The sequence below is a fragment of the Scyliorhinus torazame genome, chromosome 2, assembly GCF_047496885.1.
Source record: "Scyliorhinus torazame isolate Kashiwa2021f chromosome 2, sScyTor2.1, whole genome shotgun sequence".
NCBI lineage: Eukaryota > Metazoa > Chordata > Chondrichthyes > Carcharhiniformes > Scyliorhinidae > Scyliorhinus > Scyliorhinus torazame.
Genome location: NC_092708.1, coordinates 193,190,117 through 193,217,033, shown reverse-complemented (window position 1 = coordinate 193,217,033; position 26,917 = coordinate 193,190,117). Strand labels below are relative to the sequence as shown.

Genomic DNA, 26,917 nt, shown 5'->3' with positions numbered 1-26,917 from the left:
CACTGGGCTGTTTTATGCAGTGTTTCACAGTAAAACACTCTGGGCTGTTTTATGCAGTGTTTCACAGTAATGCAATCTGGACTGTTTTATGCAGTGTTTCACAGTAATACACTCTGGGCTGTTTTATGCAGTGTTTCACAGTAATACACTCTGGGCTGTTTTATGCAGTGCTTCACAGTAATACACTCTGGGCTGTTTTATGCCGTGTTTCACAGTAATACACTCTGGACTGTTTTATGCAGTGTTTCACAGTAATACACTGCGCTGTTTTATGCAGTGTTTCACAGTAATACACTCTGGTCTGTTTTATGCAGTGTTTCACAGTAATACACTCTGGGCTGTTTTATGCAGTGTTTCACAGTAAAACACTCTGGGCTGTTTTATGCAGTGTTTCACAGTAATACACTCTGGACTGTTTTATGCAGTGTTTCACAGTAATGCAATCTGGACTGTTTTATGCAGTGTTTCACAGTAATACACTCTGGACTGTTTTATGCAGTGTTTCACAGTAATACACTCTGGACTGTTTTATGCAGTGTTTCACAGTAATACACTCTGGGCTGTTTTATGCCGTGTTTCACAGTAATACACTCTGGACTGTTTTATGCAGTGTTTCACAGTAATACACTCTGGGCTGTTTTATGCCGTGTTTCACAGTAATACACTCTGGACTGTTTTATGCAGTGTTTCACAGTAATACACTGCGCTGTTTTATGCAGTGTTTCACAGTAATACACTCTGGTCTGTTTTATGCAGTGTTTCACAGTAATACACTCTGGGCTGTTTTATGCAGTGTTTCACAGTAATACACTCTGGGCTGTTTTATGCCGTGTTTCACAGTAATACACTCTGGACTGTTTTATGCAGTGTTGCACAGTAATACACTCTGGGCTGTTTTATGCCGTGTTTCACAGTAATACACTCTGGACTGTTTTATGCAGTGTTTCACAGTAATACACTCTGGTCTGTTTTATGCAGTGTTTCACAGTAATACACTCTGGACTGTTTTATGCAGTGTTGCACAGTAATACACTCTGGGCTGTTTTATGCCGTGTTTCACAGTAATACACTCTGGACTGTTTTATGCAGTGTTTCACAGTAATACACTCTGGTCTGTTTTATGCAGTGTTTCACAGTAATACACTCTGGTCCGTTTTATGCAGTGTTTCACAGTAATACACTCTGGGCTGTTTTAGTGTTTCACAGTAATACACTCTGGGCTGTTTTATGCAGTGTTTCACAGTAATACACTCTGGACTGTTTTATGCAGTGTTTCACAGTAATACACTCTGGGCTGTTTTATGCAGTGTTTCACAGTAATACACTCTGGGCTGTTTTATGCAGTGTTTCACAGTAATACACTGCGCTGTTTTATGCAGTGTTTCACAGTAATACACTCTGGGCTGTTTTATGCAGTGTTTCACAGTAATACACTGCGCTGTTTTATGCAGTGTTTCACAGTAATACACTCTGGACTGTTTTATGCAGTGTTTCACAGTAATACACTGCGCTGTTTTATGCAGTGTTTCACAGTAATACACTCTGGGCTGTTTTATGCAGTGTTTCACAGTAATACACTCTGGGCTGTTTTATGCAGTGTTTCACAGTAATACACTCTGGACTGTTTTATGCAGTGTTTCACAGTAATACACTCTGGGCTGTTTTATGCAGTGTTTCACAGTAATACACTCTGGGCTGTTTTATGCAGTGTTTCACAGTAATACACTCTGGGCTGTTTTATGCCGTGTTTCGCAGTAATACACTCTGATCATTCTCGGCTCCGATTAATCCTGAGGTGGGAATCTAAAGCGGCTCTTGAATCAGTTAGTGTCTGTGGGAGGATGTTCCACCTTTCATTGTAAATGCAATTTCGTTTTTCTCTGAACACCTTTAATTCGTGAAGTTGATAACAATGTTAAATTACACTCAATCCCCTAATGATGGCAATGTGATGGGTAGAGGCAGTTCACAAACTGTCTGTCAGTTTATCAGCCTCTTTGGTAAAAGAGTGCTCCCTGGTTAGTGTAGTGCAGTTTGGAGCTGGTCTGACTCAGTGTGGAGCCTGAAGGACTCCAAATCCCAGTTTGCACCGTTCAGAGAAATGGCTTGTGGGTAATATCTGTAAAAAGTTGTTCTGAAAGCGAGTGAATGTTTAAATTATCAGTCCCAGAGCTGGAGGCGGAGTTAGACTCTGCTTCTAATAAATGTCCAGTCTCTGGATGTTCCGCAGACGGTTCCAATTCCCAGTGAGACACACAGGAGATGGTGTTGTTAATGGGACTTGTGCTGTGTACCAGCTCTGGGCAGCAGCATTAACCACACTGGCTCTTCAGCACCCGGCTGGTTTGGGTTACTGACGGTGAACACTCGCTTCCCCCAGCGGCTTCAGCAGACGGGGGATTTGTGCACCTTCCCTGTCCACCTGGGGCACCGTGGCAAAGGCAGCGAGGCTGTGCTGGAATCAGCTGTTAAACCGCAACGAGAGAGAGAGAGAAGTGGGAGCGAGAGACGGGGCAGAGGGAGCTGTGTGTGTGAGAGAGAGTCAAGCAGCAATGGACCCGGAGGTCAGAGAGACCCCCCCACAGCAACCTGGAGACAGCTGGAGGTTCTCTGTCTTGTACCTGTGTTTTTATGGGTTCATGGCTCAGATTAAACCAGCAGAAAGCTTCATCACTCCTTACCTCTTGGGTCCAGACAGGAATTTCACCAGAGAGCAGGTGAGTAGAGATGGCTAAAATCTGAGAGTGGAAGATAATGAATGACCGAGTTTGGATTTCGGACACGCACTTTAACCTCCTGGCCTTTAACCTCCTGGCCTATGTCCCAGCGTGTGTGTTTCAGTGTCAATTGCCGTGTGTTAAGACCATAAGACATATAGGAGTGGAAGTAAGGCCATTCGGCCCATCGAGTCCACTCCACCATTCAATCATGACTGATTTCAACTCCATTTACCCGCTCTCTCTCCATAGCCCTTAATTCCTCGAGAAATCAAGAATTTATCAACTTCTGTCTTAAAGACACTCAACGTCCCAGCCTCCACCGCCCTCTGTGGCAATGAATTCCACAGACCCACCACTCTCTGGCTGAAGAAATTTCTCCTCATCTCTGTTCTAAAGTGACTCCCTTTTATTCTAAGGCTGTGCCTCCGGGTCCTAGTCTCCCCTGCTGATGGAAACAACTTCCCTACATCCACCCTATCTAAGCCATTCATTATCTTGTAAGTTTCTATTAGATCTCCCCTCAACCTCCTAAACTCCAATGAATATAATCCCAGGATCCTCAGACGTTCATCGTATGTTAGGCCTACCATTCCTGGGATCATCTGTGTGAATCTCCGCTGGACCCGCTCCAGTGCCAGTATGTCCTTCCTGAGGTGTGGGGCCCAAAATTGCTCACAGTATTCTAAATGGGGCCTAACTAATGCTTTATAAAGCTTCAGAAGTACATCCCTGCTTTTATATTCCAAGCCTCTCGAGATGAATGACAACATTGCATTTGCTTTCTTAATTACGGACTCAACCTGCAAGTTTACCTTTAGAGAATCCTGGACTAGGACTCCCAAGTCCCTCTGCACTTCAGCATTATGAATTTTGTCACCGTTTAGAAAATAGTCCACGCCTCTATTCTTTTTTCCCAAGTGCAAGACCTCGCACTTGCCCACGTTGAATTTCATCAGCCATTTCTTGGACCACTCTCCTAAACTGTCTAAATCTTTCTGAAGCCTCCCCACCTCCTCCATACTACCTGCCCCTCCACCTATCTTGTATCATCGGCAAACTTAGCCAGAATGCCCTCAGTCCCGTTATCTAGATCGTTAATATATAAAGAGAACAGCTGTGGTCCCAACACTGAACCCTGCGGGACACCACTCGTCACCGGTTGCCATTCTGAAAAAGAACCTTTTATCCCAACTCTCTGCCTTCTGTCTGACAGCCAATCGTCAATCCATGTTAGTACCTTGCCGCGAATACCATGGGCCCTTACTTTACTCAGCAGTCTCCCGTGAGGCACCTTATCAAAGGCCTTTTGGAAGTCAAGATAGATAACATCCATTGGCTCTCCTTGGTCTAACCTATTTGTTATCTCTTCAAAGAACTCTAACAGGTTTGTCAGGCACGACCTCCCCTTACTAAATCCATGCTGACTTGTCCTAATCCGACCCTGCACTTCCAAGAATTTAGAAATCTCATCCTTAACAATGGATTCTAGAATCTTGCCAACAACCGAGGTCAGGCTAATTGGCCTATAATTTTCCATCTTTTTCCTTGTTCCCTTCTTGAACAGTGGGGTTACAACAGCGATTTTCCAATCCTCTGGTACTTTCCCTGACTCCAGTGACTGTTGAAACATCATCACCAACGCCTCCACTATTTCTTCAGCTATCTCCTTTAGAACTCTAGGATGTAGCCCATCTGGGCCCGGAGAGTTATCAATTTTTAGACCTCTTAGTTTCTCTAGCACTTTCTCCTTTGTGATGGCTACCATATTCAACTCTGTCCCCTGACTCTCCGGAATTGTTGGGATATTACTCATGTCTTCTACTGTGAAGACTGACGCAAAGTACTTATTCAGTTCCTCGGCTATTTCCATGTCTCCCATCACAAAATTACCAGCGTCATTTTGGAGCGGCCCAATGTCAACTTTTGCCTCCCGTTTGTTTTTAATGTATTTAAAGAAACTTTTACTATCATTCCTAATGTTACTGGCTAGCCTACCTTCAAATTTGATCCTCTCTTTCCTTATCTCTCTCTTTGTTATCCTCTGTTTGTTTTTGTAGCCTTCCCAATCTTCTGACTTCCCACTACTCTTTGCCACATTATAGGCTTTCTCTTTTGCTTTGATGCATTCCCTAACTTCCTTTGTCAGCCATGGCTGCCTAATCCCCCCTCTGATAACCTTTCTTTTCTTTGGGATGAACCTCTGTACTGTGTCCTCAATTACTCCCAGAAACTCCTGCCATTGCTGTTCTACTGTCTTTCCCACTAGGGTCTGCTTCCAGTCGATTTTCGTCAGTTCCTCCCTCATGCCCCTGTAGTTACCTTTATTTAACTGTAACACCTTTACATCTGATTCTACATTCTTTCTTTCAAATTGGAGATTGAGTTCGACCATATTATGATCACTGCCTCCTAAGTGTTCCCTTACTTTAAGATCTTTAATCAAGTCTGGCTCATTACATAACACTAAGTCCAGAATGGCCTGTTCCCTCGTGGGCTCCATCACAAGCTGTTCCAAAAAGCCCTCCTGTAAACATTCAATGAATTCCCTTTCCTTGGGTCCACTGGCAAGTATTATTTACCCAGTCCACCTGCATATTAAAGTCCCCCATGATCACTGTGACCTTGCCTATCTGACATGCACTTTCTATTTCGTGGTGCATCTTGTGCCCCTGGTCCTGACCACTGTTAGGAGGCCTGTACATAACTCCCATTATGGTTTTTTTGCCTTTGTGGTTCCTCAGCTCTACCCACACAGACTCCACATCATCCGACCCCATGTCGTTTAGTGCTATTGATTTAATTTCATTCCTAATTAACAAGGCATCCCCGCCCCCTCTGCCCACCTCTCTGTCTTTCCCAGGTTTCACAGGGATATTCTCTGGACTGTTATCTAGATTTCACAGTAATACATTCTGGACAGTTTTATGCAGTGTTTCACAGTAATACATTCTGGACAGTTTTATGCAGTGTTTCACAGTAATACACTCTGGGCTGTTTTATGCAGTGTTTCACAGTAATACACTCTGGACTGTTTTTAAAAAAAATAAAAATAAATTTAGAGTACCCAATTCATTTTTTCCAATTAAGGGGCAATTTAGCGTGGCCAATCCACCTAGCCTGCACATCTTTTGGGTTGTGGGGACGAAACCCACACAAACTCTGGGCGAATGTGCAAACTCCACACGGACAGTGACCCAGAGCCGGGATCGGACCTGGGTCCCTGGCCCCGTGAGGCTGTAGTGCTAACCCACTGCACCACCGTGCTGCCCACTCTGGATTGTTTTATGCATTTGTTGTGTTTCACTGTAATACACTCTGGACTGTTTTCTGCAGTGTTTCACAGTAATACACTTTGGTCTGTTTTATGCAGTGTTTCACAGTAATACACTCTGGACTGTTTTATGCAGTGTTTCACAGTAATACACTCTGGGCTGTGTTGTGCAGTGTTTCACAGTAATACACTCTGGACTGTTTTATGCAGTGTTTCACAGTAATACACCCTGGACTGTTTTATGCAGTGTTTCACAGTAATACAATCTGGACTGTTTTATGCAGTGTTTCACAGTAATACACTCTGGGCTGTTTTATGCAGTGTTTCACAGTAATACACTCTGGGCTGTTTTATGCAGTGTTTCACAGTAATACACTCTGGACTGTTTTATGCAGTGTTTCACAGTAATACACTCTGGGCTGTGTTGTGCAGTGTTTCACAGTAATACACTCTGGACTGTTTTATGCAGTGTTTCACAGTAATACACTCTGGGCTGTTTTATGCAGTGTTTCACAGTAATACACCCTGGACTGTTTTATGCAGTGTTTCACAGTAATACAATCTGGACTGTTTTATGCAGTGTTTCACAGTAATACACTCTGGGCTGTTTTATGCAGTGTTTCACAGTAATACACTCTGGTCTGTTTTATGCCCTGTTTCACAGTAATACACTCTGGGCTGTTTTATGCAGTGTTTCACAGTAATACACTCTGGGCTGTTTTATGCAGCATTCCACAGTAATACACTCTGGGCTGTTTTATGCAGTGTTTCACAGTAATACACCCTGGACTGTTTTATGCAGTGTTTCACAGTAATACAATCTGGACTGTTTTATGCAGTGTTTCACAGTAATACACTCTGGGCTGTTTTATGCAGTGTTTCACAGTAATACACTCTGGGCTGTTTTATGCAGCATTCCACAGTAATACACTCTGGACTGTTTTATGCAGTGTTTCACAGTAATACACTCTGGACTGTTTTATGCCGTGTTTCACAGTAATACACTCTGGGCTGTTTTATGCAGTGTTTCACAGTAATACACTCTGGACTGTTTTATGCAGTGTTTCACAGTAATACACTCTGGGCTGTTTTATGCAGCATTCCACAGTAATACACTCTGGACTGTTTTATGCAGTGTTTCACAGTAATACACTCTGGACTGTTTTATGCCGTGTTTCACAGTAATACACTGGGATCATTCTCGGCTCCAATTAATCCTGAGGTGGGAATCTGAAGCGACTCTTGAATCAGTTAGTGTCTGTGGGAGGATGTTCCACCTTTCATTGTAAATGTAGCTTCGTTTTTCTCTGAACTGCTTAGGTCGTGAAGCTGGGAACAATGTTAAATTACACTCAATCCCCGAATGATGGTAATTTGATGGGAGTTCACACGCTGTCAGTTTATCAGCCTCCTTGGTAAAAGAGTGCTCCCTGGTTAGTGTAATGCAGTTTGGAGCTGGTTTGACTCAGTGTGGAACCTGAAGGACTCCAAATCCCAGTTTGCACCGTTCAGAGAAAAGGCCTGAGGGTAATATCTGTAAAAAGTTGTTCTGAAGGCGAGTGAATGTTTAAATTATCAGTGCCAGAGCTGGAGGCAGAGTTAGACTCTGCTTCTAATAAATGTCCAGTCTCTGGATGTTCCGCAGACGGTTCCAATTCCCAGTGAGACACACAGGAGATGTTGTTGTTAATGGGACTTGTGCTGTATACCAGCTCTGGGCAACAGCATTAACCACACTGGCTCTTCAGCTCCGAGCTGGTTTGGGTTACTGACGGTGAACACTCACTTCCCCCAGCGGCTTCAGCAGATGGGGGATTTGTGCACTTTTGTAAGGGCCACGAAGAATCCAGCACGAGTTTTAAGGATACAAAGTAATAACATTTATTTACTATAACATATATACATAACAGTAGCAGTAACTTCCCTTGCTACATACTCCTTCCTGCTGGTTCCTGAACTGGCCAGCTTATTTATACTAGGAGTTTACTAGTGGTTTCTCCGCCCCCCCCCCTCATTGGGGAAGCTCATGCTCCCACAGGATTGTGGGATAGTCATTAGTCCCCAGCCAATGGTAAGTAGGCAGGTTATAACATGCACCTTCCCTGTCCACCTGGGGCACTGTGGCAAAGGCAGCGAAGTTGTGCTGGAATCAGCTGTTAAACCGCAACGAGATAGAGAGAGAGAGACGGGGCAGAGGGAGCTGTAAGTGTGAGAGAGAGAGTCGAGCAGCAATGGACCTGGAGGTCCGAGAGAAACCCCCACAGCAACGTGGAGAGTGCTGGAGGTTCTCTGTCCTATACCTGTGCTTTTATGGGTTCATGGCTCAGATTAAACCAGCAGAAAGCTTCATCATTCCTTACCTCTTGGGTCCAGACAAGAATTTAACCAGAGAGCAGGTGAGAAGAGATGGCTAAAATCTGAGTGGAAGATAATGAATGACCGAGTTTGGATTTCAAACACGCGCTTTCGCCTCCTGGCCACCTGTCCCCACCTTGTGTGGTTCAGTGTAAATTGCTGTGTGTTATCACCAGGTTTCACAGGGATATTCTCGGGACAGTTCTATCTAGGTTTCACAGGAATACACTCTGGGCTGTTTTATGCAGTGTTTCACAGTAATACACTGCGCTGTTTTATGCAGTGTTTCACAGTAATACACTCTGGGCTGTTTTATGCCGTGTTTCACAGTAATACACTCTGGGCTGTTTTATGCCGTGTTTCACAGTAATACACTCTGGGCTGTTTTATGCAGTGTTTCACAGTAATACACTCTGGGCTGTTTTATGCCGTGTTTCACAGTAATACACTCTGGGCTGTTTTATGCAGTGTTTCACAGCAATACACTCTGGGCTGTTTTATGCAGTGTTTCACAGTAATACACTCTGGGCTGTTTTATGCAGTGTTTCACAGTAATACACTCTGGGCTGTTTTATGCCGTGTTTCACAGTAATACACTCTGGGCTGTTTTATGCAGTGTTTCACAGCAATACACTCTGGGCTGTTTTATGCAGTGTTTCACAGTAATACACTCTGGGCTGTTTTATGCAGTGTTTCACAGTAATACACTCTGGGCTGTTTTATGCCGTGTTTCACAGTAATACACTCTGGGCTGTTTTATGCCGTGTTTCACTGTAATACACTCTGGGCTGTTTTATGCAGTGTTTCACAGTAAAACACTCTGGACTGTTTTATGCAGTGTTTCACAGTAATACACTCTGGTCTGTTTTATGCAGTGTTTCACAGTAATACACTCTGGGCTGTTTTATGCAGTGTTTCACAGTAATACACTCTGGACTGTTTTATGCAGTGTTTCACAGTAATACACTCTGGACTGTTTTATGCAGTGTTTCACAGTAATACACTCTGGGCTGTTTTATGCAGTGTTTCACAGTAATACACTCTGGACTGTTTTTATGCAGTGTTTCACAGTAATACACTCTGGACTGTTTTATGCAGTGTTTCACAGTAATACACTCTGGACTGTTTTATGCAGTGTTTCACAGTAATACACTCTGGACTGTTTTATGCCGTGTTTCACAGTAATACACTCTGGTCTGTTTTATGCAGTGTTTCACAGTAATACACTCTGGGCTGTTTTATGCAGTGTTTCACAGTAATACACTCTGGACTGTTTTATGCAGTGTTTCACAGTAATACACTCTGGTCTGTTTTATGCCGTGTTTCACAGTAATACACTCTGGACTGTTTTATGCAGTGTTCCACAGTAATACACTCTGGGCTGTTTTATGCAGTGTTTCACAGTAATACACTCTGGTCTGTTTTATGCCGTGTTTCACAGTACTACACTCTGGACTGTTTTATGCAGTGTTCCACAGTAATACACTCTGGGCTGTTTTATGCAGTGTTTCACAGTAATACACTCTGGGCTGTTTTATGCAGTGTTTCACAGTAATACACTGCGCTGTTTTATGCAGTGCTTCACAGTAATACACTCTGGGCTGTTTTATGCAGTGTTTCACAGTACTACACTCTGGACTGTTTTATGCAGTGTTCCACAGTAATACACTCTGGGCTGTTTTATGCAGTGTTTCACAGTAATACACTCTGGGCTGTTTTATGCAGTGTTTCACAGTAATACACTGCGCTGTTTTATGCAGTGCTTCACAGTAATACACTCTGGGCTGTTTTATGCAGTGTTTCACAGTAATACAGTCTGGGCTGTTTTATGCAGTGTTTCACAGTAATACACTCTGGGCTGTTTTATGCAGTGTTTCACAGTAATACACTCTGGACTGTTTTATGCAGTGTTTCACAGTAATACACTCTGGGCTGTTTTATGCAGTGTTTCACAGTAATACACTCTGGGCTGTTTTATGCAGTGTTTCACAGTAATACACTCTGGACTGTTTTATGCAGTGTTTCACAGTAATACACTCTGGGCTGTTTTATGCAGTGTTTCACAGTAATACACTCTGGACTGTTTTATGCAGTGTTTCACAGTAATACACTCTAGACTGTTTTATGCAGTGTTTCACAGTAATACACTGGGATCATTCTCGGCTCCAATTAATCCTGAGGTGGGAATCTGAAGCGACTCTTGAATCTGTTAGTGTCTGTGGGAGGATGTTCCACCTTTCATTGTAAATGTAGCTTCGTTTTTCTCTGAACTGCTTAGGTCGTGAAGCTGGGAACAATGTTAAATTACACTCAATCCCCGAATGATGGTAATGTGATGGGGGAATTCACACGCTGTCAGTTTATCAGCCTCCTTCGTAAAACAGTGCTCCCTGGTTACTGTAATGCAGTTTGGAGCTGGTTTGACTCCGTGTGGAACCTGAAGGACTCCAAATCCCAGTTTGCACCGTTCAGAGAAAAGGCCTGAGGGTAATATCTGTAAAAAGTTGTTCTGAAGGCGAGTGAATGTTTAAATTATCAGCGCCAGAGCTGGAGGCAGAGTTAGACTCTGCTTCTAATAAATGTCCAGTCTCTGGATGTTCCGCAGACGGTTCCAATTCCCAGTGAGACACACAGGAGATGTTGTTGTTAATGGGACTTGTGCTGTATACCAGCTCTGGGCAACAGCATTAACCACACTGGCTCTTCAGCTCCGAGCTGGTTTGGGTTACTGACGGTGAACACTCACTTCCCCCAGCGGCTTCAGCAGATGGGGGATTTGTGCACTTTTGTAAGGGCCACGAAGAATCCAGCACGAGTTTTAAGGATACAAAGTAATAACATTTATTTACTATAACATATATACATAACAGTAGCAGTAACTTCCCTTGCTACATACTGCTTCCTGCTGGTTCCTGAACTGGCCAGCTTATTTATACTAGGAGTTTACTAGTGGTTTCTCCGCCCCCCCCCCTCATTGGGGAAGCTCATGCTCCCACAGGATTGTGGGATAGTCATTAGTCCCCAGCCAATGGTAAGTAGGCAGGTTATAACATGCACCTTCCCTGTCCACCTGGGGCACTGTGGCAAAGGCAGCGAAGTTGTGCTGGAATCAGCTGTTAAACCGCAACGAGATAGAGAGAGAGAGACGGGGCAGAGGGAGCTGTAAGTGTGAGAGAGAGAGTCGAGCAGCAATGGACCTGGAGGTCCGAGAGAAAGCCCCACAGCAACGTGGAGAGTGTTGGAGGTTCTCTGTCCTATACCTGTGCTTTTATGGGTTCATGGCTCAGATTAAACCAGCAGAAAGCTTCATCATTCCTTACCTCTTGGGTCCAGACAAGAATTTAACCAGAGAGCAGGTGAGAAGAGATGGCTAAAATCTGAGTGGAAGATAATGAATGACCGAGTTTGGATTTCAAACACGCGCTTTCGCCTCCTGGCCACCTGTCCCCACCTTGTGTGGTTCAGTGTAAATTACTGTGTGTTATCACCAGGTTTCACAGGGATATTCTCGGGACAGTTCTATCTAGGTTTCACAGGAATACACTCTGGGCTGTTTTATGCAGTGTTTCACAGTAATACACTCTGGACTGTTTTATGCAGTGTTTCACAGTAATACACTCTGGGCTGTTTTATGCCGTGTTTCACAGTAATACACTCTGGACTGTTTTATGCAGTGTTTCACAGTAATACACTCTGGGCTGTTTTATGCAGTGTTTCACAGTAATACACTCTGGACTGTTTTATGCAGTGTTTCACAGTAATACACTCTGGGCTGTGTTATGCAGTGTTTCACAGTAATACACTCTGGACTGTTTTATGCAGTGTTTCACAGTAATACACTCTGGGCTGTTTTATGCAGTGTTTCACAGTAATACACTCTGGACTGTTTTATGCAGTGTTTCACAGTAATACACTCTGGGCTGTTTTATGCAGTGTTTCACAGTAATACACTCTGGATTGTTTTATGCAGTGTTGCACAGTAATACACTCTGGACTGTTTTATGCAGTGTTGCACAGTAATACACTCTGGACTGTTTTATGCAGTGTTTCACAGTAATACACTCTGGGCTGTTTTATGCAGTGTTTCACAGTAATACACTCTGGACTGTTTTATGCAGTGTTTCACAGTAATACACTCTGGACTGTTTTATGCAGTGTTTCACAGTAATACACTCTGGACTGTTTTATGCAGTGTTGCACAGTAATACACTCTGGACTGTTTTATGCAGTGTTGCACAGTAATACACTCTGGACTGTTTTATGCAGTGTTTCACAGTAATACACTCTGGACTGTTTTATGCAGTGGTTCACAGTAATACACTCTGGGCTGTTTTATGCAGTGTTTCACAGTAATACACTCTGGACTGTTTTATGCAGTGTTTCACAGTAATACACTCTGGACTGTTTTATGCAGTGGTTCACAGTAATACACTCTGGGCTGTTTTATGCAGTGTTTCACAGTAATACACTCTGGACTGTTTTATGCAGTGTTTCACAGTAATACACTCTGGGCTGTTTTATGCAGTGTTTCACAGTAATACACTCTGGACTGTTTTATGCAGTGTTGCACAGTAATACACTCTGGACTGTTTTATGCAGTGTTTCACAGTAATACACTCTGGACTGTTTTATGCAGTGGTTCACAGTAATACACTCTGGGCTGTTTTATGCAGTGCTTCACAGTAATACACTCTGGACTGTTTTATGCAGTGTTTCACAGTAATACACTCTGGTCTGTTTTATGCCGTGTTTCACAGGAATACACTCTGGTCTGTTTTATGCAGTGTTTCACAGTAATACACTCTGGGCTGTTTTATGCAGTGTTTCACAGTAATACACTCTGGGCTGTTTTATGCAGTGTTTCACAGTAATACACTCTGGGCTGTTTTATGCAGCGTTTCACTGTAATACACTCTGGGCTGTTTTATGCAGTGTTTCACAGTGATACACTCTGGACTGTTTTATGCAGTGTTTCACAGTAATACACTCTGGGCTGTTTTATGCCGTGTTTCACAGTAATACACTCTGGGCTGTTTTATGCAGCGTATCACTGTAATACACTCTGGACTGTTTTATGCCGTGTTTCACAGTAATACACTTTGGTCTGTTTTATGCAGTGTTTCACTGTAATACACTCTGGGCTGTTTTATGCAGTGTTTCACAGTAATACACTGCGCTGTTTTATGCCGTGTTTCACAGTAATACACTCTGGACTGTTTTATGCAGTGTTTCACAGTAATACACTCTGGGCTGTTTTATGCAGTGTTTCACAGTAATACACTCTGGACTGTTTTATGCCGTGTTTCACAGTAATACACTCTGGACTGTTTTATGCAGTGTTTCACAGTAATGCACTCTGGACTGTTTTATGCAGTGTTTCACAGTAATACACTCTGGGCTGTTTTATGCAGTGTTTCACAGTAATACACTCTAGACTGTTTTATGCAGTGCTTCACAGTAATACACTGGGATCATTCTCGGCTCCGATTAATCCTGATGTGGGAATCTGAAGCGGCTCTTCAATCAGTTAGTGTCTTTGGGAGGATGTTCCACCTTTCATTGTAAATGTAGCTTCGTTTTTCTCTGAACTGCTTCGGTCGTGAAGCTGGGAACAATGTTAAATTACTCTCAATCCCCGAATGATGGTAATGTGATGGGGTGTTCACAAGCTGTCAGTTTATCAGCCTCCTTGGGAAAAGAGTGTTCCCTGGTTAGTGTAGTGCAGTTTGGAGCTGGTCTGACTCAGTGTGGAGCCTGAAGGACTCCAAATCCCAGTTTGCACCGGTCAGAGGAAAGGCTTGTGGGTAATATCTGTAAAAAGTTGTTCTGAAGGCGAGTGAATGTTTAAATTATCAGTCCCAGAGCTGGAGGCGGAGTTAGACTCTGCTTATAATAAATGTCCAGTCTCTGGATGTTCCGCAGACGGTTCCAATTCCCAGTGAGACACACAGGAGACGTTGTTGTCAATGGGACTTGTGCTGTGTACCAGCTCTGGGCAGCAGCATTAACCACACTGGCTCTTCAGCACCCGGCTGGTTTGGGTTACTGACGGTGAACACTCGCTTCCCCCAGCGGCTTCAGCAGACGGGGGATTTGTGCACCTTCCCTGTCCACCTGGGGCACCGTGGCAAAGGCAGCGGAGCTGTGCTGGAATCAGCTGTTAAACCGCAACGAGAGAGAGAAGCGGAGTTGGAGAAAGAGACGGGGCAGAGGGAGCTGTAAGTGTGAGAGAGAGAGAGTCAAGCAGCAATGGACCCGGAGGTCCATGAGAAACCCCCACAGCAACGTGGAGAGTGCTGGAGGTTCTCTGTCTTGTACCTGTGCTTTTATGGGTTCATGGCTCAGATTAAACCAGCAGAAAGCTTCATCATTCCTTACCTCTTGGGTCCAGACAAGAATTTCACCAGAGAGCAGGTGAGTAGAGATGGCTAAAATCTGAGTGGAAGATAATGAATGACCGAGTTTGGATTTCAAACACGCGCTTTCGCCTCCTGGCCACCTGTCCCCACCTTGTGTGTTCAGTGTAAATTGCTGTGTGTTATCACCAGGTTTCACAGGGATATTCTCGGGACAGTTCTATCTAGGTTTCACAGTAATACACTCTGGGCTGTTTTATGCAGTGTTTCACAGTAATACACTCTGGACTGTTTTATGCAGTGTTTCACAGTAATACACTCTGGGCTGTTTTATGCAGTGTTTCACAGTAATACACTCTGGGCTGTTTTATGCAGTGTTTCACAGTAATACACTCTGGGCTGTTTTATGCAGTGTTTCACAGTAATACACTCTGGACTGTTTTATGCCGTGTTTCACAGTAATACACTCTGGACTGTTTTATGCAGTGTTTCACAGTAATACACTCTGGACTGTTTTATGCAGTGTTTCACTGTAATACACTCCGGACTGTTTTATGCAGTGTTTCACAGTAATACACTCTGGGCTGTTTTATGCAGTGTTTCACAGTAATACACTCTGGACTGTTTTATGCAGTGTTTCACAGTAATACACTCTGGGCTGTTTTATGCAGTGTTTCACAGTAATACACTCTGGACTGTTTTATGCAGTGTTTCACAGTAATACACTCTGGGCTGTTTTATGCCGTGTTTCACAGTAATACACTCTGGACTGTTTTATGCCGTGTTTCACAGTAATACACTCTGGCCTGTTTTATGCAGTGTTTCACAGTAATACACTCTGGGCTGTGTTGTGCAGTGTTTCACAGTAATACACTCTGGACTGTTTTATGCAGTGTTTCACAGTAATACACTCTGGACTGTTTTATGCAGTGTTTCACAGTAATACACTCTGGACTGTTTTATGCAGTGTTTCACAGTAATACACTCTGGGCTGTTTTATGCAGTGTTTCACAGTAATACACTCTGGGCTGTTTTATGCAGTGTTTCACAGTAATACACTCTGGACTGTTTTATGCAGTGTTTCACAGTAATACACTCTGGACTGTTTTATGCAGTGTTTCACAGTAATACACTCTGGGCTGTTTTATGCAGTGTTTCACAGTAATACACTCTGGGCTGTTTTATGCAGTGTTTCACAGTAATACACTCTGGACTGTTTTATGCCGTGTTTCACTGTAATACACTCTGGTCTGTTTTATGCAGTGTTTCACAGTAATACACTCTGGACTGTTTTATGCAGTGTTTCACAGTAATACACTCTGGACTGTTTTATGCAGTGTTTCACAGTAATACACTCTGGACTGTTTTATGCAGTGTTTCACAGTAATACACTCTGGGCTGTTTTATGCAGTGTTTCACAGTAATACACTCTGGACTGTTTTATGCAGTGTTGCACAGTAATACACTCTGGGCTGTTTTATGCAGTGTTTCACAGTAATACACTCTGGACTGTTTTATGCCGTGTTTCACAGTAATACACTCTGATCATTCTCGGCTCCGATTAATCCTGAGGTGGGAATCTGAAGCAACTCATCAGTTTTAAGTGTCTGTGGGAGGATGTTCCAGCTTTCATTGTAAATGCAACTTTGTTTTTCTCTGAATACCTAAATTGTGAAGCTGGGAACAATGTTAAATTACACTCAATCCCCGAATGATGGTAATTTGATGGTAGTTCACACGCTGTCAGTTTATCAGCATCCTTGGTAAAAGAGTGCTCCCTGGTTAGTGTAGTGCAGTTTGGAGCTGGTGTGACTCCGTGTGGAGCCTGAAGGACTCCAAATCCCAGTTTGCACCGTTCAGAGAAATGGCTTGTGGGTAATATCTGTAAAAAGTTGTTCTGAAGGCGAGTGAATGTTTAAATTATCAGCGCCAGAGCTGGAGACGAGGTTAGCTCTTAGGACTCTGCTTCTAATAAATGTCCAGTCTCTGGATGTTCCGCAGACAGTTCCAATTCCCAGTGAGACACACAGGAGATGGTGTTGTTAATGGGACTTGTGCTGTGTACCAGCTCTGGGCAGCAGCATTAACCACACTGGCTCTTCAGCACCCGGCTGGTTTGGGTTACTGACGGTGAACACTCGCTTCCCCCAGCGGCTTCAGCAGACGGGGAATTTGTGCACCTTCCCTGTCCACCTGGGGCACTGTGGCAAAGGCAGCGAAGCTGTGCTGGAATCAGCTGTTAAACCGCAACGAGAGAGAAGTGGGAGCGAGAGACGGGGCAGAGGGAGCTGTGTGTGTGAGAGTCAAGCAGCAATGGACCCTGAGGTCCGAGAGAACCCCCCACAGCAACGTGGAGAGTGCTGGAGGTTCTCTGTCTTGTACCTGTGTTTTTATGGGTTAATGGCTTAGATTAAACCAGCAGAAAGCTTCATCACTCCTTACCTCTTGGGTCCAGACAAGAATTTCACCAGAGAGCAGGTGAGTAGAGATGGCTAAAATCTGAGAGTGGAAGATGACCCAGTTTGGATTTCGGACACGCACTTTAACCTCCTGGCTGTCAATTGCTGTGTGTTAGCATCCAGGTCTCACAGGGATATTCTCTGGTCTGTTTTTGGCAGTGTTTCAGAACAATACACTGCACTGTTTTATGCAGTGTTTCACAGTAACACACTGTGGACTGTTTTATGGAGTAGTTCACAGCAATACATTCTGGACAGTTTTATGCAGTGTTTCACAGTCATACACTCTGGGCTGCTTTGTGCAGTGCTGCACAATAATACACTTTGAACACTCTCGGCGAATGACCGAGTTTGGATTTCAAACATGCGCTTTCACCCCCTGGCCACCTGTCTCAGCACTATGGTTCAGTGTCAGTTGCTTTGTGTTATCACCCAGTGAAAGAACCCAGGGCTGATAGACCACAGGATTGGTGCTTTATTGATGCAAAAGATACCGCAAGGTGCCGCCAGCCTAGCTCAGACTGGAGATTCAGAGAGAGAAAATGTCAGGTTGCAATCAAGACTGGCAGGAATTTGCGTCAATGATTTGCTGCCCACCATCCCTGCCATGTAACAAGCTATGGTGTACGGCTGGCACAGTGGTTAGCACTGTTGGCTGACAGCGCCAGGGGCCTGGCTTCAAATCTTGGGTTACTGCCAGTGTGGAATTTGTACGTTTTCAACCCCCCCCCCCCCCCTCCTCCCCTGACTGATAAATTGCCCCTTAAGTGTCCAAAGCTGAGGTGTAATGGGGATGGGGCAGGCGTATAGGGTTCGGTAAGCTGCTCGTTCAGATGGTTCATGCAGATCTGATGGGCTGAATGTCCTATTTCTGCAATGTAGGTTTTCTGTTTCTTTTTAAAAAATAAATGTAGAGTACCCAATTCTTTTTCCAATTAAGGGGCAATTTAGCATGTCCAATTCACCCAACCTGCACATCTTTGGGTTGTGGGGGTGAAACCCATGCAGACACTGGGAGAATGTGTGCAAACTCTACATGGACAGTGAGCCAGGGCCGAGATTCGAACCGGGGTCCTCAGCTCCGTGGGCTGCAGTGCTAACCACTGTGCCATGTGCCGGCCCAAGTTTTCTATTTCTAACAATTGTCATCGAAAGCAGAACTGCCAAAATCACTTGTTCGGTCATGGGTTTGAAATGACAGGAAAACTTGCATTTAGGTAGCACCTATCCCAACCTCAGGATCCCCTGCCCCACGTCAGCCAACCAATGTTGTATTTGAAGCATGGTCGCCATTGTAATGTATGACATGTGGCAGCCAATTCCATGCACAGCAAGATCCCACAAGCAGCAGGGGTGAGAATGACAGCATGATAGTTGGTTGAGGGATAAATACTGTCTAGGAATCCAAAGAGAACTGAAATTACTCTTCCCGGAGAGCAGATGGAGGCCCTGATTTCAAGCCTCCTTTAGCGTCAGTGCAGCACACCCTAGGTACACCGGGCTCTGGAGCCCGGCTTTGCAAACCTTGGACTCGGGAGAGAGTGTCACCACTAAGACACCATTGGGTCACCTGTCAAAGGTCTTCACTATTCCTAACCAATGCCTTTAAGCGAGTAGGTTTATAAAATTCTGTTTTCAATTGGGAGCTTTGCCAAAGGTCTTGGTTGGGTGCAGGATGTCTCTGGTGATAGGAAATAGTGGGACAATTGTATAATGCATGGGGGATCTCTTATTTCTCTGGGATCATTTATGAACTGTCTGCTGGCACAATCGGCTGCTTTCTTTTTCATACCTCTCTCTTTTCCCTCCTTCGAGCTTGCTGAAGAGGTAGGTATCTATGTCACCATCCCAATATCTCCTTGTATAGCTCATATTGTATTCCGTCCAATAATACTCCTATGATGAAACTTAGGGTGATTTGCTATTGAAAGGCGCTATATAAATGCAGATTGGCGTTGCTAAATACTGCCAGTCCAAATCCACTTTGGCTAAGCCCCCTTCAGTTGGAACCTTATTCCCACTCTGATATTCCTGCCTTCCACCTCAAGGGCACCCTGAAGTGCCTTGCAGCTAAGCCAGTGCTTTTGAAGTGTTGTCACTATTGCAATGTAGAAAACGTGCAGGCAGCCAATTTGTGCACGGCAATCTCCCAAAGGCAGCAGTGTGATAATGGTCTGATAGTCTGTCCGTTCTAATAATGTTGAATGAGGGATAAATATTGGGAAGGGTTGAGGGGAGAACGCCTCTGATCTTCAGCATAATTTGCCTGGGGACGTCTTATATCCGCTCGGTACTGGCACTGAGAGTTCTGTGCCTGGTCACCACGCTATAGGAAGGATATGATTGCACTAGAAAGGTACAAAGGAGATTCACCAGGATGTTGCCTGGGCTGGAGCATTGCAGTTATGAAGAGGTTGGTTAGGCTGGGGTTGTTTTCCTTGGAGCAGAAATCGCTGAGGGGGGCACCTGATGAAGGTGTATAAAATTGAGGGACGTAGGGTAGATGGGAAGTAACTTTTTCCCTTTTTAGTAGAGTAGTCAATAACCAGGCATCATGGATGCAAGGTAAGGGGCAGAGGATTTAGTGTGGATGTAAAACAAAAAAATAGAGTACCCAATTATTTATTTTTTTCTATTTAAGGAGCAATTTAGCATGGCCAATACACCTACCCTGCACATCTTTGGGTTCTGGGAGTGAGACCCACACAGACACAGGGAGAATGACTCCACACAGACAGCGACCCAGGGCCAGAGTCAAACCCATTTTTAAAAATGAATTTAGAGTACCCAATTATTTTTTTTCCAATTAAGGGCAATTTAGTGTGGCCAATCCACCCACCCTGCACTTTGGGTTGTGGGGGTGAAACCCACACAAACACAGGGAGACTGCGCAAGCTCCACACGGGCAGTGACCCAATGCCGGGATGGAACCTGGGTCCTCAGCGCCATGAGGCAGAAGTGCTAACCACTGTGCCGCCCTATTTAATGGGAAATTGAGGAAGAAGATTTTCACTCGGTGGTGGGAATCTGGAACTCGCTGCCTGAAACGGTGATAGAGGCAGGAAACCTCACAAATGTATGAAGCATTTAGATGAGCACTTGAAACATTGCAGTGTACGAGGCTACTGACCAAATGTTGGAACTTGGGCTTAGAATAGATAGGTGCTGGATGGATGGTGCACAATGGGCTGAAGGGCTTCCTTTTTGTGCTGCATCAGCATCAAAGCCTCTGATACAGATTTATTGTACTGAGGTACAATGACAAGTATTGTTCTGCGTACAGTCCAGACAGATCGTTCCATAAATGGAAAAACATGCGACAGGGCCGGCACGGTGGCACAGTGGCTAGCACTGCTGCCTCACGGCGCCGAGGTCCCAGGTTCGATCCTGGCTTTGGGTCACTGCCCGTGTGGAGTTTGCACATTCTCCCCGTGTTTGCGTGGGTTTCACCCCCACAACCCAAAGATGTGCAGGTTAGGTGGATTGGCCATGCTAAATTGCCCCTTAATTGGAAAAAATGAATTTGGTACTCTAAATTCATTTAAGAAAATGAAAACATAGGATGCAGCACAATTGTAAATACATAGATACCAACATTGGGTGAAGCATACGGAGTGTAATGCTGCAACAGTAGCGAAAATGTGTGGAGGGACCAGTTCAGTCCGTAAGAGGATCATTCAGGAGTCTGGTAGAGGCGGGGAAGAAGTTGTTTTTGAATCTGTTGTTGCGTATTCTCAGACTTTTGCATCTTCTGCCCGACTGAAGAGAGAATACCAAGGGTGGGAGAGGTCTTTGGTCATACTGCCCACTTTCCCAAGGCAGCAGGAGGTTTAGACTGAGTTGATGGATGGGAGGCAGATTTGTGTGATGGACTGGGCTGTGTACATGACTCTCTGTAGCTTTTTATGGTCTTGGGCCGAGCAGTTGCCATACCAGGCTGTGATAAAGCCAGATAGGATGCTTTCTATGGTGCATCTGTAAAAGTTGGTAAGAGTCAATGTGGACATGTCGAATTTCCTTAGTTTCCTGAGGAAGTAGAGGCGCTGTTGTACTTTCTTGGTGGTAGCGTCGATGTGGGTGGGCCAGGACAGATTGGTGATGTGCACACCTTGGAATTTGAAGCTGTCAACCATCTCCATCTCTGGGCTCGTTGATGCAGACAGGGGTGTGTATGACACTTTGCTTCCTGAAATCAGTGACCAGCTCCTTAGTTTTGCTGACATTGAGGGCGAGATTGTTGTTGTTACACCACTCCACTAGGTTCTCTATCTCCCTCCTGTATTCTGACTGAACGTTGTTTGAGTTCTGGCCCACTACCGTTGTCATCAGCAAACTTGTAGATGGAGTTGGAGCCGAATTTTGCCACCCTGTCGTGTGTGTGTGTGTGTGTGTGTGTATAGGGAGTATAGTAGGGGACGAAGTACGCAGCCTTGTGGGGTCCCGATATTGAGAACTATTGTGGAGGAGGTGTTGTTTATCCTTTCTGATTGTGGTCTATTGGTCAGGAAGTCGAGGATCCAGTTGCAGAGGGAGGAGTTTTGGTATGAGCTTGGCTGGGATTATGGTGTTGAAGGCGGAGTTGTAGTCAACGAATAGGAGTCTGACACGAGTCCTTGTTATCGAGATGCTCCAGGGATCAGTGCAGGGCCAGGGAGGTGGCAGTATACGAATAAGACGATAAGGGAATAGTGTAGATGGGCTTTAGTGTGGTTTCACAGGTCGGCGCAACATCGAGGGCCGAAGGGCCTGTACTGCGCTGTAATGTTCTATGTTCTAATTGCAGTGGATCTAGGCACTCTGGGAGTATGGCATTGATGCGTATCATGGCCAACCTCTCAAAGCACTTCATAATGTTAGATGTCAAGGCCACCAGACGGTAGCCATTGAGACACGTTGCCTGGTTCTTCTTTGGCATCGGTACGATGGTGGTCTTGAAGTAGATGGGAACTTCAGAACGAGGGAGAGATTGAAGATGTGCGTGAACACAGCTGCTAGTTGGTCAGCGCAGGATCTGGGTGCACGACCAGGGATTCTCGTCAGAACCTATTTCTTTCCGAGGGTTCACTTTCAAGAAGGCCTATCTGACTTCGAAAGCTTTGACGGTGGGCGTGTCCGAGGCTGCTGGAACAGTTGACAATGGTTTGTTGGTTTCCTGCTCGAAAGGAGCATTGAATACATCGAGTTCATTAGGGAGGGGTGCTCTGTTGCCAGAGTTTGTACTCGGCCTCTGAGAATGGCATACAAACATTCTGACTTTGAGGCGAGAGTGCTCCCATGGACCCAGGATCTGTGAGAACTTCATTATTATAGGAAAGCAGAGCAGAAGGCGGCCCATCAAGTCAGCACCAACCCTCTGAAAGAGCACCCTACCTAGGTCCCAACTTCTTTTCTAACCCCACCTAACCTTTTGGACACTAAGGGCAATTTGGCGTGGCCAATCCACCTCACCTGCACATCTTTGGACTGTTGGAGGAAACCAGAACACCCGTGGATAACCCATCTACCCTGTAAGAATTTTGTTACGCTTCAATGAGATCATCTCTTGTTCTTCAAAACGAGAGAGAATACAGGCCCAGTCTCCTTAATCTCTCCTCAAAGGACAGCCCCGCAATCACTGGTATCAGTCTGTCGAACCTCCGCTGCACTGAGGTGCCTTTGGAGGTTATGTTGTTTTTAAAAGTGCTATATAGACACACATTGTTGTGCTGAAGACGTACTCAATGAACTCTGCCTTTCTGACCAGACCACACATCCCTGTTAGGAAAATTACTTTCGGCCTGGGGGGAAGAAATACAAACAGCAGCTCACCATCACATCTTAATTTAGGTTGCATTAAGGTTCAGTGGATAGATGCCTCTACTGACGTGCTGAGCATATTGAATGGATGTGCCAGGTTAGATCCTTTGTTTGTATAAGTGCGGGAGGCCACTCGGTTCACTCTTCTACCAGCCCCAGAATAGATTGTTCTGAGTGTTACCACTTAATCCTAAAGTTGCCATGTTTATACCTGCCTGGTCTTACTTGTTAACTTATTAACGCTCGACAGAGCTCGGGTGTAAACCTTTCCTTTCAGTCAATATTTTACAGACATGGGGGCAGCACGGTGGCACAGTGGGTAGCACAGTTGCCTCACGGCGCCGAGTTCCCAGGTTTGATCCCGGCTCTGGGTCACTGTCTATGTGGAGTTTGCACATTTTCCCCATGTTTGCGTGGATTTCGTCCCCACAACACACACATGTGCAGGTTAGGTGGATTGGCCACGCTAAATTGCCCTTTAATTGGAAAAAATGAATTGGGTACTCTAAATTTATTTTAAAAAATTATTTGACCGACATCTAGAAAGTTCCATTCTACTTCCTTTTGGGGGGGAGTGGGGAAGACTGGAACTTGTATGAGCCAACGTGTGGCCCAGAGCTAGCACCCTCCCCTTGAAATCTGACGTTTTGTGGATTCAATTCCTGCGCCAGGAACAGCACATTTTATGTGGACATTCCCCATGCAGCACTTGGGGAGTGCTGTGCTGTCGTTCTGACGGGCTGTTAGCTCGAGTGATGTAAAAAATCCTGTGGAGACTTTTTTTAACACAAGGGCAGGAAAATTCGTCTCCTGTATCCCTTCGACCAACATCGCTCAAACATATTATCCTACCACTGCTCTGCCTGTGGGATCTTGCTGTGCCTGTTCAACGTGCTCCATTGGCGGGAAAGCACTTGGATGGTTTGAAAGACATATTAAAATAATTTATTTTCTGCCTTTTGGCAATTAGCATGATTTCTGATTTTATTTTAGCTTTCAGAATTGGCAGTTCTAGACACGAAGATGCCGTTGCAACTACTTGAAGCTGTGCTAATCGCATTTCAGCCGGTTTGTTGAGTGTCACCCTCCCCCCAGTACAGTTTCCTTTTTGTTTAACGAGCTGTATTCCCTGTTGTCCAGGATTAAGTTGAAGCTTCATTAGTGACTCCATGGGTGTTCCACTATTCTCAATTTTACGTAGAATTGCTGAGCATGCAGAATGAGCTACTGGCTTTATCTGTTTTGAACAGATAACCGACAGCTCAAAGATATCCTTCCTCCTGAACTTTCTGCTCCTTACTCATTCATGGGCCCTTAATAAACTATTTACCTCGTGTAGTGTAAGTGAGTTCTGTGTTCTAACCACTTGCTTTAGTAACACAGTTTCTCCTGAATTCCTTACTGGATTTCTTCTTTCTCTTCCGCACCTAGGTTCCATAGCTAGTTATTCCTGGAACAGGTTGCTAGGCTGTCGCCAGGGGCTTATAGTTTTAGGGGTGCCAATCCACATTGAGCATGGCTGACCACAAGCCATTGGCATGTGTTTGGAAGGATTTGCAAGTTGGCACTCGACCCGTTTGGTCTCGTTGTGAACACACCTTCCTCGGCCATCACGTCCTGGGGCGGGACTTGAAATCGGAGGCAGGGTGCTGCAAGACCTCATGTACTTGAATTATTGGGGACTATGTTATATAAGTATGGCTTCTCAACAAGTGGGAACCACCACCTCCATGTCGAGATCCCATCAAACCCCTTCATAGTTGTGGCTGAGGATCAAAGGACAGGAGCCAGAGTCGTAATGACCAGATCACCTCTTCAGGCTGGCACTATGATGGCTGCTGCAAGGACCATTGCTGTTCTATAATCTATGTCAATGAGATGTAGATGAAGGAATTGTGTTCTACACAGGTTAGATACCCAGTAAAGGCCAGCACATCTTAATGGGTGGACTAGCCTCCTGCAGTGCTAGCCTCTGATTCAATGATGATAAGACCTCTAACCAATTACCTCGCCATCTTCTCCATTCTGGAGAAAAGATCCCCAACTTTCACAGCCTTTTGCTGATGGTTGTAACCCGGTGATTCCCAAACTTGTCCCCTGTTATGTGACCTCATTTTAATGCCTCTGACCTGTGTGACCTCCAGATGAAGACTTGGAGAATATGTGAGGTGGTGGAGGGGGGGGGGGGGGTAAAGGTTTGAAAGTTGGTCGGGGGGCTGGGGGGGGGGGGGGCGATTGGAGGTTTGTGGATTGGGGAGTTGAGTTGTTCGGGGGAGGGGGGAGGGGGGAGGGAGAGGGGGTTAAAAAACTTTGGGTTTGCCCTGAATGAAAAATGGGGCGATCCTTTTCTTTTTAAAGAAGTGGTGGTTGTACTGACAATCGGGACTTGAAGAACAGATGATTGAGCCATGCCCACCAACAGGAAAAAAGCACAAGCATTTGAAAGGGCCCCCACATCTGTCACAACATGGTCTGAGCTCCAAGGCCAACACCACTGCCCCACAGTTCAGGACTCCAACACCTCATCCTGTGACCCCGCAGTTTTGAAACACCTGTTATAACCTCTCGAGTTTCTCGTTTCATCCTTGTTAATCCTTTTTTTTTTTTAACATCTCCATATCCCTTTTTGCAAAATGGTGACCACATGGTTGGAAGATTAATTTGTGTATTGCTGCTGCTTGTATCTACACTTACCAGGCGATTGTATGCCATACTCGCACATTCACTGCACTCATCTGCAACCGTTCTGCGCTGTCCATCATCCAACTACGCCTAGTGGACCGCGCTCCCTGCTTCCCTCTATTTTACCCTCTAGGAGAGAGAATTGCAGCTTCTCAGCTCGGATCAATTTGCAAAATACTAACATTTTGGGTGCGATGTTCCCGTCCCGCCAGCCATGTGACTGGAAATTCCCACCCAAAGCCAATGGACCTTTTGCCCACATGGCTTCTGCTGAACTTTATTTAGTATCTAGCTTTCTGAAGCTCACTGGGAAGTGGATAGAATGTGGCACCCTCAAGTGTTTTTTTCCCCCATGTTACAAGCTAAGTTTTCTTATTGTTAACAAATCCTTCAACTTCATAGTTTATTTCTGGCCGTCTCTACCCCTGCTCTGACTTTGACATCACATCCACCATCTTCAGAGAAAGATGCAGCGGGGTTTCCGAGAGCATGTGATGAATATAGGAATGTCAGATATATGTAAGGATGTCAGATAATGTATTTGGTGCAGTAGGGGGCAGTCTGTGACTGCTGCAGTAGTGTTTTAAAAATCCTGCTTTGCAAGGCATCTAGGCTTTTGGGAGCCAGAAGTACAATTAAAGCATTGTAAAAGTTTGGGTTAATTGATTTTTACTTAAATTAAGAGGGTTCCTTGCAGAGTCGTCAGACATTATGTTCTGTTTAGCAAGATGATGTAGTTAATGGGAGGAGCCAAGGGCTGAAGTAGTCAGGTGTTGAGGTTCAGGTGAAGTTCAGAGTTAGTCTGACGGGGGAAGGTGTGCTGAGAAAGTTTTCTGAAGAATACAGCCAGAGATTCTATTATTCTGATGGGGTCCGGTATCTTTCTTGCAAGCAGTCTCAAAAGATCTCTCTTTCTCAAGTGGAGCATCCAAGACATCTTTCCACATCACGTATTCCTGAGTCTGCTAACTGTATTGAAAAGTGGATTGGACATGGGATGGTTTTGTTGTTTGAGTGGGAATAAAGATAGCAGTTAAGGGTTATTGTGTTACTGTATTGATTAGCATTGTTTATAGGGTAATTGTAAGCTATTTTCCTGTGTGATGTTATAGATGTAAATTCACCCCTAGAGCGAAGGTATCCTTTCCTCAGTCTTACAAAACGAAAATAAAATATTGGTGTTTCTGGCCAGTATTCGTGCCACAGTTGGGGTTTGGTCTGGATCATAATATGTGGCACTGGGAATGAGGCACGTCAGTTATATGGGGATGTGGGAGA

At 44.8% G+C, this 26,917-nt stretch overlaps 1 protein-coding gene across 3 annotated transcripts in view; it reads left to right on the top strand.

The window, feature by feature from the left end:
- The window catches only part of slc19a1 (solute carrier family 19 member 1), a 71,905-nt gene that overhangs the window by 7,725 nt on the left and 37,263 nt on the right, over window positions 1-26,917 (top strand). The window contains exon 1 of one of the 3 annotated variants that reach the window (XM_072481941.1): window positions 2,176-2,717. The exons of 1 other annotated variant lie outside the window; for it this stretch is intronic. In XM_072481941.1, the coding sequence (XP_072338042.1) occupies window positions 2,553-2,717 (165 nt within the window). In that variant the 5' untranslated portion in view covers window positions 2,176-2,552. Of the gene's footprint in view, window positions 1-2,175; window positions 2,718-16,668; window positions 17,181-26,917 lie in introns of those variants that run through there. One more of the 3 variants, XM_072481944.1, reaches the window with a different exon arrangement.